Source organism: Amphiura filiformis, unplaced genomic scaffold (assembly GCF_039555335.1).
Source record: "Amphiura filiformis unplaced genomic scaffold, Afil_fr2py scaffold_29, whole genome shotgun sequence".
NCBI classification, from domain to species: Eukaryota; Metazoa; Echinodermata; class Ophiuroidea; order Amphilepidida; family Amphiuridae; genus Amphiura; species Amphiura filiformis.
The window spans coordinates 436,513-455,742 of NW_027305493.1; the positions used below are offsets into that span (position 1 = coordinate 436,513).

At 37.3% G+C, this 19,230-nt stretch overlaps 1 protein-coding gene across 2 annotated transcripts in view; it reads left to right on the plus strand.

Annotated features, from left to right (window-relative positions):
• The window catches only part of LOC140143849 (rhodanese domain-containing protein CG4456-like), a 56,175-nt gene that overhangs the window by 16,284 nt on the left and 20,661 nt on the right, over positions 1 to 19,230 (plus strand). The window contains exons 2-4 of one of the 2 annotated variants that reach the window (XM_072165663.1): positions 3,981 to 4,171; positions 5,926 to 6,087; positions 9,705 to 9,867. In XM_072165663.1, coding sequence (XP_072021764.1) covers positions 3,991 to 4,171; positions 5,926 to 6,087; positions 9,705 to 9,867 — 506 coding nt within the window. In that variant the 5' untranslated portion in view covers positions 3,981 to 3,990. Of the gene's footprint in view, positions 1 to 3,980; positions 4,172 to 5,925; positions 6,088 to 8,256; positions 8,420 to 9,704; positions 9,868 to 19,230 lie in introns of both variants that reach the window. The other variant, XM_072165662.1, reaches the window with a different exon arrangement.

Here is a 19,230-nt window from a genome sequence, read left to right on the forward strand (position 1 = left end):
TTGGTACCCATTGTCGAACTAGAGCAGTCAGGGGGTTTGGGTCGAATTTGTAGAAAAAAAAAAAAAAATGAAAAAAAAAAAAATGGCCGCGGAGCGCGCTTGCGCGACGCAGGGGGTTGTCTGAGGGAGGGTGTTCCCCCCTCAGAAATAAAAAAAAAAACGTGTGCAAAATGAAGATCTAATTGAAGCGATTTGGTGGACAATTTTGGCACTATTATGCCAAGGCCTATATACTAGTGTAAAATTTTAGTTTGGCGGCCGAAAATTTGTGAGAGCCTTTCGTGGACAAGTTTCGCATTCCCTATTATCGTAGGCCTATAAATTGTTTTAAACATAAATCGGCTAAAGCAGAAGCGAAAATGGCCACTTGTATATCGATTACGCAGGGGAGGGTAAAATGAAGACTAAATTGAAGTGATTTGGTGGACCATTTTGGTACTAGTGTGTAAAATTTTAGTTTGAAAAAGCCGCAAACACTGTTGTGCACAACTATCTCATTTTGGAAAATGGATCTCATTTTGAAAATCATCTCAAATTGGATAGAATTGAGACCCAATTTGAGAATGAATTTGAGTACCAATATGAGATCCATAATCACCCAATTGGTGCTTAATACATTGGTGCTACCAAATGTTTGTCATTTCATGGTCAAAGAAGTTGGGGATCATCAAAATTGTATTTTTGAAAGAGCAAGGCCTAATACTCCAATTTAATAGCTGAAATAGTATTGGGAATTCTCACGTTGCTTGCAGATCAGGTTTCTCTGCCAAGAAGACAAGGTCAATTATACTATGAAACATATCTTATTATTTAAAATACATACCGGTACTTCAAATGTTTGTATCCCACTTTAAAAATTAAACGTCAGGGGTTTGCTTCAGTTTTCACTACATGCATGAATTATTTCTGCATTACTTACATTGTATAGCTGTTGTTCTTTTAATTTTTTGTAGCAAATAACCTGAAACCAACTATCCTCCTGGAAATTATAAGTCCTTTGTTACTGATTGAGTTTGCAATTCTCCAAGCGATTTTATGAGTATTCAGATTTTAAGTTTGTGAGATATTCTGATGTTTTAAATAATTTGAAAAACATTCTCTTGATTTTTTTTTGTTGCTTTGGAAAGGAACAAGAAAAACATTTTAGATCAACTTTACCATATGGTCACCTTGTGTATACTCAAAAAAGACCATGAACAGCAATTAAACCCATACTTGACCATGAGAAGTCTAGACACTGGTTCCATACAGTACCATACTTCATCAACTATAATAGTTAGCAACATAGCACCCAATAAAACCTAATTGGGTGGATTATATCTCAATTTGTCACTCAAATTGGATCTCATATTGGATCTCAAATTGCTTCTCAAATTTATTCAATTTGAGACGATTACAAATATGAGATCCATTTTCCAAAATGAGATACTTTTGAATATCAGTGAAATTTGTAAAATGATGGTCCATGAAACCTTCCTTGGACAAGTTTTCCCTGTAAGCCTATACCGCAAATTGGGCTTAAATTTGCAAATGTTGGAAGAAGAGCGAAAATGATCATATGTTTATCCACTACGCAAGGGGGAGTCTGAGGGGGATGTTCCCCCCTGATAAGTTTAAAAAATTTGCAAAATGAAGGTCGAATTGAAGCCATTCGGTGCATTGTTTTTACACTACTATTTGAATCAATTGCTTTAAACAGAAAAAGGGCCCGAAATCAATTTGCAAAACTTGAGATTGGCAATTACTAAAGCATGCATAAATCGATGAAGTCGTTATGGAGTCCGTCTTAATTTTTGACTCTGGTGGCAAAATGTGAGGGGCCCTGCATATCGGCGGACCCGCAGTAATTTTCACGTGCTTTTAGGACGAGGACCCGCCTTCAAGCAATGCCTAGTCGCAGGCCTCTATAGGACCTACTTCCAATCGTCCCGACTATGCGGTTATTTACACATGGGCCTACTCAATTACGTGCAATTTAGTTTCTCTCCTCCTTTCCTCCATTTTCTCTTCTCTTTTCTCCTTTCTTCCCTTCTCTTCTCTTTATTTATTTATTTGGGGGCGCCAGCCACCTGAATCCAGCTTTAATTGAGTCCATGTGTAGGCCTATGTTGGGGATTGGAGGGGGGTACTGAGGCCTACCACATTTAATAACGAACTTACTTACTCTTTGTGGGATGTCGAATCGCAACACAGGTAATAATAAAACCAGTAGCAAACTTCACTTTACCAACAAGATACAACAACTTTACAACTTTCTTTTTAATTAATGAAACAAAGCTTATTTTTGACTCAGAGTTTAAATTTAAGATGCTAGCAAGTCAATAACTTTGCACATTCTTCGGGTTCCTTTGTTTCCACTCTTGTTAAAAGAAGACATAAAACCTGATGATCAGCTGACTCTTTCTGTTGACAATTTAAGTTTAAAACATTATTAACACAATTTTTGTGTTGAAATTAATTGTAAACATTAAACAAAACCAATACATTGGCTATAGTTTCAAATCTTTCATAACATATAACCGTGGTGTTTGTAAAATATTTTGTAAAAGATTTGCAATTAGGCCTACTTTGATTGGATTCGAACATTGCAACTATACAATGCTCAAAACACGAAAACTTCGGGTGTGTGAAACATTGTTAAAAATTGTATGAAATGAGGATTCCTAGCGTAAACTAGTTTCTATACACTTTTAAATGTGAATGATAGGAGGTCTGTAGGCTAAAGGGGGCCCCGAAAAATTTTTGTGATGAATTTTTTTTGCTTCAGCCCCCCCCAGCAAGTGTTTGTGAACGGTCGACGGTCCCTATATGCCTACCACACACAATTTATTCGCTACCTGAAGTCGCTAATAGAGAATGAAAGATTTTTTATTTAATATTTGTTTTCAATTTTCGAATAATTATTTTTGTTTTCAATAGGCCTACGCTCCATAAAAATAAAAGTATTGTATCGGAAATTGACCGATACCAAATGGTATCGAATCGCCACCGCCTGTACAAAAATGTATGCGGAAGTCTTTCGGCAAGCGAATACAGTGAGTTTCATGGATTTATACTGGATATAATGGATTTTCTTAAAGTGGAATGATTTCAGCATGCGGTACAGGTAAGTGACGAAACTGTTAATACATGTGAACTAGTAGGGTGTCCCATTTAGCTGTTATCATTGTGAACATACCGATTCACATTACAAATGCATTATAAATCATGTTTTGTAAGCTTCCCGTATGTCCTCAGAAAACTGAGCAAAAATTCACCTAATACTGAAAACCAAGGCATTTACTGTTCTTTAATTTCAACCTTATCAAACCTGAAACAAATATGCTGCCTTGCGAACACAAATTTTGCATATCATTGTCAACTAAAAGGGGGGAAATAAGTTTAATTTCATTGATAACATGAAATTGATGCATATTAATGTTTTCAAAGCTGTGCATAATTAATTAATTTCCCCCAAAAAATAATTTTTATACTTTTAGCGTCTGTCACAAATGCTTAACAAGTGTGAGTGATTGGATTAACGGTATCAATTCTGAAATTCTAAAGAAACTCGATTTTGTGAATCTAGGTCTATGTACCTCTTCCGAGCTTCTACCTTTAAAAGCATGTAAGCTACATTGATACCGATGCCACCAATAGAACGAGAAGATTTGCCCCTTCATTTTGCATACCACTTTGACCAATTTTTTTTTCTCATTTCTCCACAAAATGCAGAAAACCCGCAAAAAAATCCAATGGGTGTAGTACCCCCTTAAGCTCAAATTTAGAAATTTTTAGCTCAACAGCCTATAATTTGGCCCTTATTTTGCCTGCAAATCAGTTCTTAGTTCCCTAATTTTGGCGTTCCGCACCGCACACCCCTACCAAAATTTAAGTTGAGTGCCCCCCCACCTCACTTTCTAATGAAATCGCATGGCTGTGGGATGAATTATGTCAAACATTTAATTGAGAGAACTGTTGTTATTTAAATTGTTTTCCAGAACCACAAAAATGAATCGTGTAACACCACTCCTACTGTTGCTATCAAGGCAGACTGTCTATCAGACGTCCAGGGCAGCTATTCGTCATGGGGCAGCTATTAGTGTGGCAGCAAGACACCAAGCCTATCATGGAGGCTGTGTGAATCCACCAGTGTATGGGTCAGTCAATAGGCAACAAAGTTTGGTGAAATGTAAGTAAACGAGGGAGAAAATTAAATAAATGGGAACTATAATTTGGTTCATCTCAAGTTTGGTAGTGACATATATGTGCATATTTTCTGTGCCGCAGTGTCAAATCGCGCGAGTAAATTTAAACGCCCTAAGTGTACACGCACGCGTACATGGGCGTTTTGTTGGTACACTTGCAGCACAACCATGAAGAAGCATTGACGTCATTACCAAACTTGAGATGAACCAAATTATAGGGGCCATTTGGAACTATGGCTGGTTCAGGCTGACAACCAACCTGAACCAGGAGCACTTTTTGGCAGAATAGTGGCTCCTGATGGGTGCAAAAGTTTATTCCATACCTACTTGCAAAAGTGCAGTTCTCCCCAGCCTGACTGAGTTAATGTAGCTGCATCATTTGTACTTAATTCCCTAGATGGAAGGAGCCAAGCTGGGTAAGGCTGGGGGCTGGAGGTCACTTTAAAAGTGATGGGTGTGTGCCTACCAGCTTTGGGAAGTAGGGCCTATCACCTACAAATGTTGTTTTTTAAAAAAAAGGTAGTCATTGGGTATAAACAAATAAAAATAAGGGTCATTAAGGATTTTGGTATAAAAATTGAGCAAAATTAGGGTCTGCTATATACATGTACAGTTTTATTGGGCTGTTCCAGTTTATATCCATACACCCCCTGTGGAAGACATTACCCAGGGCTGTCAACCTTTTGGAATTGCTTGGCGTGAGACGGAGGCATACCGGGATTTGCCGACTACAATGTTAATTTTGACGTTAAATTTGAGCCACAGCCCTCGAGAATCTGAAAAGCGGGGGAGGGGGGGTAGGTACAACAAATTATTTTGATGATGCGTGAGATTTTACTCATTTTCTAGCTTTTTGCGTGAGATTTATTACCTAGGCGTGAGATTATACTACCTTGGCGTGAGATTATACTACCTTGGCGTGAGAAAGTGACCCAATGCGTGAGACTCACAGCCAATGCGTGAGAGTTGACAGCCCTGCATTACCTTAATCTCCCACACAGGGAGTGTGAATTTCAAATTGGGCTACCTGAATGAGATTAACGGGAGATTAAGGCTATCTTCCATAGGGCGTGCATGGATTTCTACCAGATTAGCTCATTGTGTCAAAAGACCCCAAAAAATTTTAATCAATGACACATTCGACTCAAATCACTGTAAATTAATTAATATAACTTGATATCAAAGCAAGTGTTGCCTTATTACAATATTAGGGGTGGTGCAATAATTATGTGTATCCCGGGTGGTGAATTCTCAAAATGGTCTGCCAAAATCGCTTGCCCCCCTTTGGCCGTGCCAAAAATATTTGCCCCCCCTTCGACGTGCCAAAAAAACCTTTGCCCCCCCTGTCGACGTGCCAAAAAATCTTTGCCCCCCCCTTACACATGCAAGATTTTGGGGAACACAAATTAAAAACCTTACATTGTCTTATCATATAATGCGAGCGCAGTGAGCAGGAAATTTTGCATAAAAAATTATTTGACCATGTTCTTAATGATTCCTACTCCTTTTTAGGGCGTAATATAGAAACGGTGCCCAAAATATCTGTGCCAAAAATTGCTTGCCCCCCCTTCGACCTGCCAAAAATTGCTTGACCCCCCCTTTCGACCTGCCATAAAATGCTTGCCCCCCCCACTTTTGGCCTGCCAAAAAATCTTTGCCCCCCCTATAATTCACCACCCCGGGGTACACATAATTATTGCACCACCCCTTATTGCTTCATTCATTTTCTATTATGCAGCCGTTCGTTGGTTGAGTAGCGCCCCCGTGGAGGACGACATGAATGTGTTCTATCCAGGTCTTGTAAATAGGATAGAATCAGGGGATATACAACTGATAGATGTACGAGAACCAGAAGAATTGCAGCAATGGGGACAAATCACAAATTCATTTAATGTACCACGTAAGTACAATTTAGTATGGCACACCTTATAACCCTTTGATGAGAACTACATGTCATCATTGGGCAGGAAAAACCTCTATGCACTTGTGGCCCTTGAACATGTTTAAAATAAAAAAAAGGGGTTAAATGAATAGGAAGTTTTGCTTTAAACATGTCCAGGGGCCAATGACACATGAGGTTTTCCTGTCCAACGACGACACATACTGCCTTTCTTACATCATTTATGATTATGCAATATACCCTAAAAGCTCGATGGTTATATATGTGTTTACTATCGAGCGCTTTTGAAAACATGAAATTGTACCGAAATGTCCGGCCTTTTACCAACTGAGCTAGGGTTTTGACACACATTTGCAGTTTTACTTGTTCGCATATAACTATTTGTATCGGTGACTTGCTCAAAACCTTTTACACTTTTGTGGATGGGGCTCTTCATGTTTGCATGTTTTAAAAGCGCTCTATAGTAAGCACATATGCTAACTATCAAGTTTTTACGGTATTCATCTGATTGCCTTGCCTTCTATACATTTAAGCTCAATCCTCTTCAGCTGTACAGCCAGTCTAGCGGCACTCTGTACAAATTGCCTATACCGATTCCGAAGACAAGACCTGTGGCACAGTCGCATCCCCTGCTTTGTACGTGTTTACCCAGGTCATGGTCTGTCTACGTGACAAACACTCAGGGTCAGAGAACAGCGCAATCTGTCTGCTGCCAAACCGTAATAGATATATCAGTCACCTTTTTGTACCGTTCGCAGAGCATGATGTCTGCACAACAACAGCCTAATATGAGCATAGGCCTAATGGCTCCGCCCAATGAACCATATATACGGTGCTGTCAATCATCCTTTTCGTAGCTACTCATTCATATCATTACATATTCACAATCACCTTTGTTGAACAGACTCTTACGCAGACACTGAGCTCATGCTGTCCTCATTTTAGCGATCGAAGTAGTGCCTCTCTTAATTTAGTACTCTCAGATACAACTGATTCTTCCCATGTTATGCTGGTTTCATACTTTCTGCTGCTTGCCACTGAGTGGCGTGATGCCTCATCATGCCGCTTGCACTTGTCTGCAATCAGAACGGCACACCGCTGTGCGGCAGCGGCATGACTCTGAAAGCCCCTGTTGCCGCTAAGCACCACTCCAAAATCGAATTTGGTTCTCATAATGTCAGAGCGGCACTGCTCCGAGTTGACTTGAATTCAACTTCCAGCTGCTGCTTGGGCAAAGCGGTGGAGTGATCAACATATCGCCTTGCCGATTCGTATTTAAATGTTAGTTTTCACTGCTCACATTGTCCCCTTTCAAGCCTAACAAATGAGGTAAAACAAAGTAAATTGCTATTTCATACCAGCGCCTACAATGCATGTATTAGCTCTCCAATCATATTATTATCATGAATATCAGCGTAGCTTCACACAACTAGGACGAACAAACAAGACGTAAAGGAATAGCTATATGCACACAGTTTATACGTCAAGACGAATAGTAATATGTAAACAGTTTATACTTTACTGATCCAATGATTCAATAATACACATACATGCTACATGTATGTGTTGAGCCACCACTCAATTTTACTAAAAATTCACTAAAATAAATGCCCCCACCCCCATTTGGAAAAATGCAACGCCCCCAGGTGTTTAATACAAACAATACAGTAAGCAATGCATAAAGAAATCGACATAGCAGATCTAAACTTGTCCCAAAAATGACAAGTTTCTGATGAATAATAAATAAATAATCCTTTTAATGCTGGTTTCATACTTTCTGTCGCTTGCTGCTGAGCAAGGTGACACATCATCATACCACCGCTTGAACTTTTCTGCAAGCGGAGCAGCATGCAGCTGAACGACAGCAGCATGACTCTAAAAGCCAATGTCGCTGCTCAGATACGCTCTATATGTTCTCATTGGCCAAAAATTGTATCTTGTTCTCATATGTCAGAGCGACACTGCTCTGGAGCTCCAAGTGATTTGCCGCTTTGGACAAAGCGGTAGAGTGATTGATATCTTGGTTTGCCGCTGATGGTCAACGCTAGCGTTTCTGGTGCGACTGTGCAGCGAATCGAAAATGACTCATCATCAAAGCGGCAGAAAAGTATGAAACCCAGCATAAGTCACACAAAATACATCATTTCCTTACCATAATTCCATTCTCAGTGGGGCAGGTGCGTGACGCACTCACCATGGAAGAGACGGCATTTACGGCAAAATATGGCCGGCCCAAACCGTCAAAAGGTGATAACAATATTGTGTTCCACTGCAGAGGGGGTGTCCGAAGTCTGGAAGCTTTGCAAATGGCACGTTCTGAAGGTTACCCAATGTAAGTGTTGAGTAATTCAGTGGGTGAATGCAAGGAGGTGGAAAGTGGAATCTGTTGCCATATATGTCGATTTTTTTCTTGATGATTTTAAAGCGCTGTGATAATACTGGTTTGTAGCTTGCTTGATAGATTGGTAGAATACGGTGGATTGTATCAGTGCAGACACATCAATGCACCATGCATACCTTGGTATACTCTGTAAAAGTGGAAATTTTCGCACAATTGATTTTCCACGCTTAGCCAATTTTGAACTGTTAACCTTGTTTTTGAATTTGCGATTCTAAGTATCCTTACATTGACCTAAACACAAAAGGAATATATTCGGGCATTGTTATTTTCGCTGTAGCAGCTTGGAACGCAAAAAGCGTGAAAATAAATGAAGTGTGAAAATTTCCACGTTGCAGTATTATAAGTTTGACATTTATTTTGCATTTCATCATACTTTGATGGGCAGTTGAAATAAATGCACCAATTAAGACATGTGCGTAACATGTAATTGCATGCATCTGCTCGTAATTGCATGCACCTGCACTGTTGTGTAACCTCCTTATGAGCGTGATATGGACGAGTCGTGGTACCCCATCTGAGTAAAGCTATGTGATGGAAACTATTTCTTGCATGATATAAGGCCATCTTAATTTAATAGTTTGTCTCAAAGCCCCCACGCATATTAGTAAACTTGTCCACTTTTTGCGCATTATTCCCACTGGATTGAGTAAATTTTGTTTTTTGACGCTATTTTTTTTTCACCAAAAACCCACCACACAAAAAGCTCACGTATGATACCGGCAGATGTAAAAGTAGCCTAGGTTATAAATCTCAATAAAATGCTTCATACTATATGCTTGTGTGTACAGGACCCTGGCGCATTCTTGTCAAAAGCTTGTCCAACAGTTTGTTAAAACAGCATTCTACATTAGGTTTTCAACTTTTGAAGGGCTTTGAGATAAACGATTAAACTAAGATGGATGCAAAATATTTGTGAAATAATATTTCAACAACAAGTTTTGTTGTAAATGCAGCAAATATTGGCATATATGGCAGCTCTGAACTGTACTACCTTCTTGCAACAACCTAGAGAATTAGGTGAATGAAAATAACAACTATTCTTTCAGTTTTGCTTTTATAGGAAGGCAACTAGCCGAGACTTTTTCCTGTGGGTAGTAATGCCTTCAAGGCCAAGGCTGACATCTATTGATGATGCCAAAAGTACAGGAGAAAATCGGGAGAAATATCAATTTCTCATTTTAAATTGGTACATATGTGTCCCTTTTAACACTTTCAGTGGGTCAAGTTGAAGAAGCATTTGGACTCTCAGATGATAAATTTGAAGCAAGATTTGGTCGACCTAAACCCTCCACATCAGACAGCAACATTGTATTTCATTGCCGGAGTGGAAAGCGGAGCTTGACAGCTTTAGAAGCTGCCAGAGCGCAAGGCTATAGTTTGTGAGTGGATAGCACCTGTTGTGATTTGTCAAGTTTCATCACCTTCTAACGCATTTGTGTTCTACTAATAACGTTATCAACCTTTACTCATTTTGATGGAACCATCCATGAACTGTATAGTTGCCAACCCTACCATTATATACCCCTACCATAAATCTTCTTCAACGTACCTAACACCGATTTTAGTTATTGAGATGATACAATATGCGGATCCTGGGGTTTCTCTACCGGAAGTCATCATTTGTTCATCTGCTCTCCTTTTAGTTTCTTCTTTAACTCCCGATAGCAAAAAGCAGTGTTCAGTGTTAGGTTTAAGCTTTACAATATGACCTTTAGCTGTTCATTCCTATGTTCTCTGCCTTTCCCTACCTGATCATCATTGCATGACACTTTTCTTGTAGAGTTGCACAACTTTTTTGTAGTTGAGTATACTCTTGTAGGGTTGCACAACTTTTGTTGTAGATGAATATACTCTTGTAGGATTGCACAACTTTTTTGTAGTTGAGTATACTCTTGTAGGGTTGTACAACTTTTTTGTAGTTGAGTATACTCGTCCAATTTGACGTACATAACTCCATCCATTAACCTCTTATCTCATACATGTAGGCCTACAGTCTGTCCACTTAGAAGTACAAACCAAATCTGTGGCATCGGAGGTTGATGCTTTGCGTCACACGCGAGCGCGACGCGACGCGTAGAGAGCGTGGTGCACAAATCGCGCAACAGTTGGCGCGCCATAGAAGCATTGCACTGAAATAATCATTCTCATACCTCCAGTTTCCGAGGTCTATTTACTTTGTACTTCAATGTGGACAGACTATACATACTTGTTATCATTATCGTTTACCTTATTCATATTAATTATTAGATTATAGGTTAAACATGGGATTGATTACACCATATCGCACAATGCAAGTTGATACAGGTGATCAGTCTCCTCCGCAGCCAGTTTGGTTAACGCTCCCTCCACACAAACAATCTGCCAATGGCCACTTATAACGCCGTTTCTGATGGCTACACGTATGTACACATAGAGCTGTACATACGGGAGCTTGATTAACCTCAGTCAGCTGGCAAGATGGCGGGTCAAAATTGCTCATGAATATTGAAGTAGCCGATCGACCAATTGAAAGCCTTGTTTGACGTCAAGCTGGATGACGTCGTCAGAAAACCGTTAGCCGATCAAAATGGACCAGTTTGTTATCATTGGCAGACTGTTTGTGTGGAGGGAGCGTAACCAAACTGGCTGCGGAGGAGACTAACAGGTGATCTGCAGGTGTAGGTGGTGTTTACACTTTGCAGAATATGTGCAATGTCCAACTGAATGACAGATTGGATCATCGGGATTTAGATTTCTTGCAGTATGGTAGGTACATGGTTATAACTTTCCCACTTTTTGCCAGGCTTTATAACAAAGTTGGCCTTTAAAATCAACATACGTCTTCACAAGTTTAATCACTAGTGATTTCAGTCGAGCAAGGATCAAATGGCAATGATACAACTTTATTCACAATGCTGGATTCGTATCATTGCCATTATCATCAGAAAATAACAAGAAATCCTCATTTCCTTCAATGTGCTTTCATTCATTCGGCTGCAAAGCAGGCAACAACAAAGTTTCTCCATGTACTACAATTTGAAGCCAAATCGGTTATGGCATCTGGCAGTAAAAAGTTGTCGAAGTCCCCCAATGTTTAACTCTGCAAATGTGTGTGACAAAAGGCAAATTCTACAATCCATTCAGCGACTGCACGCAACACAAATAACATGTTCGAGGACTCAAAGGAGCTTTTCAAACACAAATTTGGATGTAAGATGTTAAGCGTAACTTCTTAGTTCTCAAACAGAGTTGAGTATAGCTAGGAAAGTTGCATGATCTTAAATCAGTACAAATTTGCTAAGCATAAGGTAGTAGTATCCAATGTCATGGCATAATAGGTGCCCTATGTTATATTCATTATACTTTCAACAACTCTTCCTATACCTTTGTACAGGAGCCAACCGTTGTTAATCCGTGATGAACCCACACTTTTACTGTAGCGTATACGCGAACGCGAGCGAGACTACGCGTTACGCGAGAGCGTGTAAAATTCATCATGACTGGAACCTTTGTGCGTATGCAAGCTTACAATTTGAATTCAGTATTTTACAGGTAGCGGCTAAACATTGCCGTTTTATTCTGTAGTTTTATTGCTGATATCAACAGAGAAATCATCGAAGTTTTTGTAAGGCTGAGTGACAATGATTAACTGACATTCCTTGTAAAATAATCGTGAATTATACGATCACCGGTACGATCTTTAGCTTCTTTTCGTTGTTGAAAGGATTCAATCATGTTTCACCGTTGTTCATCACCGATTAACAACTCGCGTCCGCGCGCGTCTGCGTGGTTTACTTCGCTCGGGCAGCTAAAGCTGTCCTCGCGAAGTAAACCACGCAGACGACGCGGACGCATCGTTGTTAATCGGTGATGAACAACGGTGAAACATGATTGAATCCCTAAATGATGTACATATCCATCTCATAGAACGTCAGCATGATCTGCAATGATGATGATATTAAACTAATTATCAGGCCTAAAAAAATATTGTTTGCTTGCCCTCCAGTGAGATTTTTGGGGTGGGTCGGTAGGTTGGAAAAATATTTTTTTAATGATAATGACTCCCTACTGTATATATGTAGGTCTAGGCAATGAACATTGGCCATGTAGAAAGATAAATCAATAGGCCTACTTCAGACCGTCAATACGTATGGCACACCATAGAAATAGATTCAATTAGGGTGACTGAATACTTAAGATGCAAAGTTTATTGGAATATGGATGCAGCAATTAATGACAGTTATGAAATGTTATATAAGTTTAGAGTAATGATTTTCTTCTTAAGAAAATGTTGTTGGCCAAATTTAGCTTTGAAACAAAACTTACACCCAGAAGAAGTAAAAAAAATTATGAACTAAAAACTAAAATTATGAACTAAAAACTAAAAAAATTAAAAGGCTGACCCTGATTTTGGCCAATTTTGGCCAAGATTCATCATCATCATGAAATTAAGTGGTTATAAAACATGTCAAGGTGCCTGTAATATTTAATGTACTTCAAATTGATTATTTAAAATTTAAAATTTTTAAAGAAATTACAATTTTGTTCTAACACTATAAGAAATATATATATTTATAGATATAAACATTGATTTTTGTGATCTTTAATTGCTTCAAGATTTCAACGTTTTGTACAAAAAGTGCATCGAAGTGGGAGGAAATTGATTGCTTTTAAATGTGGTAGATTTAAATTTTGCATGGGGGAGGACAAAAACACTTTTTTTCTTTAATCGACTTGGAAGTCTAGGGTACGATGAATTGCAATATTCCACTTTTACAATACCACTATTGTGCTGAAATATCCGTATTGATCCAAAGTTTTTTTCGACCAGGCAGTAGATAGTCACAAAATGCATACTACTATTTCTTAGTGTTTTAAACTCGATATAGAAATCAGCAGGAACAACTTGTGAAAATAGTTATTCAGACCCAGTGCTATATGTTGCTGATAATAACTCTGATGCAATAATGATAATTGCTTTTTTAAAAGTTCCTAGTGATGAGAGGAACACTGGTCAGTATCAAACAGTTGTCCAACTGACACAACAGCAAAATGCACTGACATGGAACAGCTTCCTGGACCACATTCACAGCCCAATAATTGGCACCCAACACAAGAAATCTGTGAGTAAATAGACTTGTTTCAAGTCCTTTGGCGTCCATAGTTAGTGAATGTAAAATTCATGGAAGCTTTGCCACATCCCCGGCCACATCTTACTATTTCTTTCCAAAGTTTTGAAGTTAATATCTATTCTTTCAAAATAATTATTTACCATCATAACTTTGTGAAAATCTATTTGACATTTGAATTGCTAGATAGTGGACTCCGGGAGTGGACTTTCTTATCATACTTTACCCCAGGCATACTGTGCACTGCAGGGGTAGTGTTTGAGTAAAATACACACGCCCACAAGGTATACTTCCTCCCTAGCTCATGTTGCCAGCGCCAAGGACTTGTAGAGTTGGTAATTGATTACATAATACACCATGGGAGGCTTTCAGTTATTTTTCAAAATCTGGGAAAGTCCATTTATTTTAGTAGGGTTGTACTGCAAATTATTCACAAAATGTAAAAAGAAATATATAATATTTATACAATTATTGTCACTTCCTTAATGATGGTTAAGCTTGATTTCCTGAGAATGGGATATAGTTCTTCCTATAGTTGAACATTTCTTAACAAAACCATTAATTTTTTTAAATGAAATTCAAAGTTGGTCCTTTTTAAAAGTTATGATTCCCAAATAGCAGTGACTTAAACAAGGGAAGCCTGTGATTGGTTTCTTCTGATCTGTGTTGCAGATTATTTGCTCTCCCATTCATTTGTGTAGGGCCAGATTTAATCCAATTACAAACCCGTCAAGGCTTTCGTCCTACACAAAAATTCTGACTGGACTAAAAATCTGAGGGAATCCAGTTACAGTATTATGATACTTCAACCATGGGTCCTAAGAATAGCATGAATAGAGAAAAAGTAAGGAGAAAGACTTGATCAAGGCTATGAGTAAATGGAATAGTGCAGCCCCGTTCCACACTATTCCACTTACTCTTTTGAAAAAATCACCTGTGTAAGGATCTTGTATGCATTCTCACAGATTTCTTTTGCTGGGTGAATGTGGTCTCTGAAGCTGTTCTTAGAGTAGAGTATTGAAGTAATCCTGTGTGTCATGTTTGTTCATTTTTATGGAGAGGATTTTAAAATATAACCTTGTTAAAAATTATAAGTTTCTTCTTGAGGCCAGTTTATTAGGCTAAAATAAAATAATGCTATGTCTCAAAGCCCATTGCAGTTTCAAAGGCAAATGCGGAATGAGGTTTTTTTTTACAGATTTTAATTTTTTTTTTTAAAGATTTTTTTAAAACTTAATTTTGAATTAAGATGTCATTTTCGAGTGTTCAAAAGTACACTGCCTAAAATTGAGGTTGATTTACACAATTGAAACAAATGCGACTATCGTATTATCAAAATACTTATTTTGATACTTTCTTCCAAATTTGTCACATAATTTCATGATTTCACAGCAAAAAATTAGAAAAAAAAGGGAAATAAAAAATGAATTTGCTGTTTCAGCTGACATGTGGATGCGCTAAGAAAAAAGGAACGTGGGCGTGGGTTTTGAGACAACAAATTTTTTAGCCATATTGCTATAGATACAGAGAGGATGATGGAGAGAAAATAAAGAAAGAAAGAGAAATATTTATCATTCTATTATTAGTCTAGTGGTCACAGTTGTCTTTTAGCGATGCCGATAAAACATGAAATGCAGAAATCAATATCACCTTTTACTGAGTAATTGGAACCGTTTAGTTGTGTTTACTTATCTATGAATTTTCTTAAAACATCAGCAAACTATTAATAGGGATGTCAATACTGCACTCAATATTGTCTGGAATATTCAATTAAGGGTGGTCTTAATGTTAACCCTGGAATTACGGAAACCTTCGGGCCTCATAACTGCTAAATTGTTTGTCTAAAGTATATCAAAGTATATATATATATACTTAGAGAGAAAAAGAGCAAGGTATACCAACTTGATGTGGGGAAACAAGTAAAATACAGACTAGACGGTATGCAGAGGGGGACAAAAACAGCAAAATGTAGGCATTAGAAGTAGGTAAAGTTTGATAGCCAAAAATCACCAGTTCCAAGGCCCACAGAACTGTTAAATCTGTAGAAACAACATGAATCAATGGGAATACTAAGTACACTAGAGCAAGTGATGAAAATCACTGTGCACATAAACCAAACAACCAATGTAGGCCCCAAACAGGCAAAGTTTGATGGCCAAAAATTGCCAATTCCAGAGCCTAAGTGTCAGGAAAACAGTACAAAAGTACACGGCAAGGGGTGAAAATCACTGTGCACATAGCAGACCAACAAATCTAAACAGACAAATAAACACTGACATTTCGAGCAGATAAACCGCTCTTCTTCAGGGACAGACAACAAAATGTAAAAGCAAACAACAAAACTACATGTTGTAGTTTAAAAACAAATTCAAGTCAAAAACTGAAGACAAGTTCAAATAGAACTCATCAAACTCAGAGCAAAACAAGCTTAATATTCCCCATAGTCATTGTATTTAAGGAAATTAATTATGCATCTCATTTGCATAATTTAAAGTTGATACATGAAATGGTGAAGCTTGTATAGTTATAGTATAAAATTAACTTAAATTTATAAAAAAAATTGTTTCTCCATTTATGCATATTAATGAGTCATTTTTCGGAAGAAAAAAAGCTTGATCCATTTGGTAAAATTGAACAAAGGACATAATTACCATTTTATACACTTTAAAATATACAAATTTGTAATTTTTCCAAATTTTCCCATATAATTCTACAGAAAATTGGTAATGATTTTGCATCGAAAAAAAATCATTTCTCCAGATCCGCTTGACCAAATTTGATGATCTTGGTGTCATTTTACGCAAGAAGTAAAGATCAGTTCAATTCAGTAGAGAAATTCAACCTATCTGCAACTCCAAATTTTCATTGATATGCCTACTATTAAAAGAAATTATCTTTGTATCAAGTGTATAATGGAGATATCCATCCATACAAGTCTCAGATATGTGCATCAATGTGAATCAATGCATATTGACATTCATTGATTGTGGCACTCAGAATGAGATTATAAATGGTGGGCGCTGCACATGCAATCTCATTCACAATCCGTCTTGATCTAGATTACATGTGCTGTGTAAACGTGAGAGTAGAATTTACACACACAAACTTGTCTCTGCGCATTGTAAATACTGGGCTATTCCATTCAAAATCCACACTACCCCTGTGGAAGATTTGGAAATATCTTGCACATGCATGGGGAGTATGAATTTCATGTAGCACATAACCAACTCTATTTGAAACTCATGCACTGTGGATGATTGAGGTTGAATCTAAGATGGTGTATGAAATTCTAATGGGATTGCCCAATGTGTTTATTCCATTTGAAAATCATACTCCCTCTGTGGAAAATATTTCAAAAATTGTCCACAGGAGTAGTGTGGATATTAAATGGAAGAGCTCATATGCCAAGTTTCAATCAATAGACAAATTCATTTCACCAAATCCAGTGATGCCAATGCCGTGCCTTAGGAGCACAATTGGGCTGCTTGCCAATCACTTGCCGCTACTCAAAAAACTGTGCCGCTACTTGCCTAAAATTGGGCTACTTTGCAAAAAGTCAGGTTGTGGCAGTAGTTTGATGTATTTTCCTTTCAATTTAGCCGATTTATAAATGTTTTGAGTCTCTGAAGCTCCGAATTACCATTACAAAGGGTTTTGTGACCATTTATTGATTGGTCCATAACTTCCCATTAACTACTGGACGTTTTTAAGTCAAGTGCTTTTCCGCCCAAACCTGCCCGAATATCTAGTATTGGGCGCTTTTTTTGGAACCTTAAAAGGATCTACTTGGGCTACTTGAGACTCCTTTACCACGGCCTGGCGAGCCAATGTGCCGCGCCTTGTCGATGAAAAGTTTTGGCAACACTGCATATATCACTTGGAAGCTCATAGCTCAATATATAACATACATACTAAAGACATTTTATGGTAGTCAAATAGTTTCAGATGATATATACATGTAAAGGATTTACAGCCTATACGGTTGCATTGAACTTAAACTTAGAGGGTTCACAAATTAAAGTTCCTTCTATGGACCAAAGTGGACACAATATCTTAACTTTTGTTGAAAGTGACATTATAATTTGACGTATCACGTAATTTGACGGAAAAGGGAGAAACTGTTGTTATAAGGATAGGGGAACTGATGCTCAGTAAGTAATTCATGATATTAAAATATAAAATCTCTTTGTATTAGCTTCATGCTCAATATCAAATATAATATATTCCACTCCTTATAAGTTCCCCTCTCAATACTTTTTTAAATAAATTGAAAAATATTTGAAAAAATGCAAAGATGTAAAAATGGTATGGTAGCCTTATTTGTTTTACACTTATGAACCAAATTATAGCGTCACACATCATTACATTCAGTCACAATGGTTCATTTTGTAAAAAAAAACCATTTTAAACAATGTTAAAAGTTGCATCTGAGTCCATATCAAAAATACAGTAGACCAGGTCTGTTATTCATGTGTTTGTTATTAAAACCTGACTGCTACATGGACTCGGGTGCAACTTTTAAAACGACCACTTACCTTAACACAATTAACCGTTGTGACTTAAGGGATCTGGAATGAGCGTTTTGAGCGTTTCAACAGTATTTTTTGTGGGACATGAGAGCACATCAGAAATATCGAATTGCATTCTGAATACGAAGAATGTCTTTCTGATATCAAATATTTTTCATTTTTGAAATTCACGATATAATACAAATTTTATGACAAATTATTAAAATTTGATATTTTTCACATTTTGATATATAACAGTCCTCGAAGTAAATTTTATAAATCTAATGACATATTCTTAAAGTGTATGTAGCTGGGAGGAAAAGCCGACGATCAATTGAAAATTTTGACCTTTCATATTGAAGATATGGGTTTTTTTCCCAAAAGACCTATTTTTTTGTGTGTTTTTGGGAAAAATCCATATCTTCAATACTGAAAGGTCAAAATTTTCAATTGATCGTCGGCTTTTCATCCCACCTACATACACTTTAAGTATAGATCATCAGATTTATAAAGTTTACTTCAAGTACTGTTAAATATCAAAAATATCAATTTTAATCATTTGCCATAAAATGTGTATTACATTGCAATTTCAAAAATCAAAATTATTTGATATCAGAAGGACATTCTTCAGTATTCAGAATGCAATTGATATGTCTAATGTGCTCTAATGTCCCACAATAAATACTGTCCAAACGTTCATACCCCACCCCTTAACCCAATGATGTGTGAGGCTATAAATTGGTCCACATGTGTAAAACAAATAGCTATACATACCCTTTTACATTTCGTAAACATTAAATTACATTTCGTAAAATATTTGTATAGGGGAACTTATAAGTTTTAGACCCTATAGATAGGATTTTAATTTTAATTTAATGATTGAAAAGTCTGGATAGTACATGTGTATATATGTAAGTACTGGTAATAGATGCGTTTCATTGAGTATCAAGTATATTGAGAAATTATGGCACAAAAGAAATGTTACACCATGGTTGGATTGTTGTTTTTATTTAAAGCCATAATATACGATCTTTGACATGTTAATTTTGTTATTCTTTACCAAAAATTACAAAAAAAATATTTAGTAATAACTGTCCATGGCAGGTCGAAAGGGAGGGAAACCGAT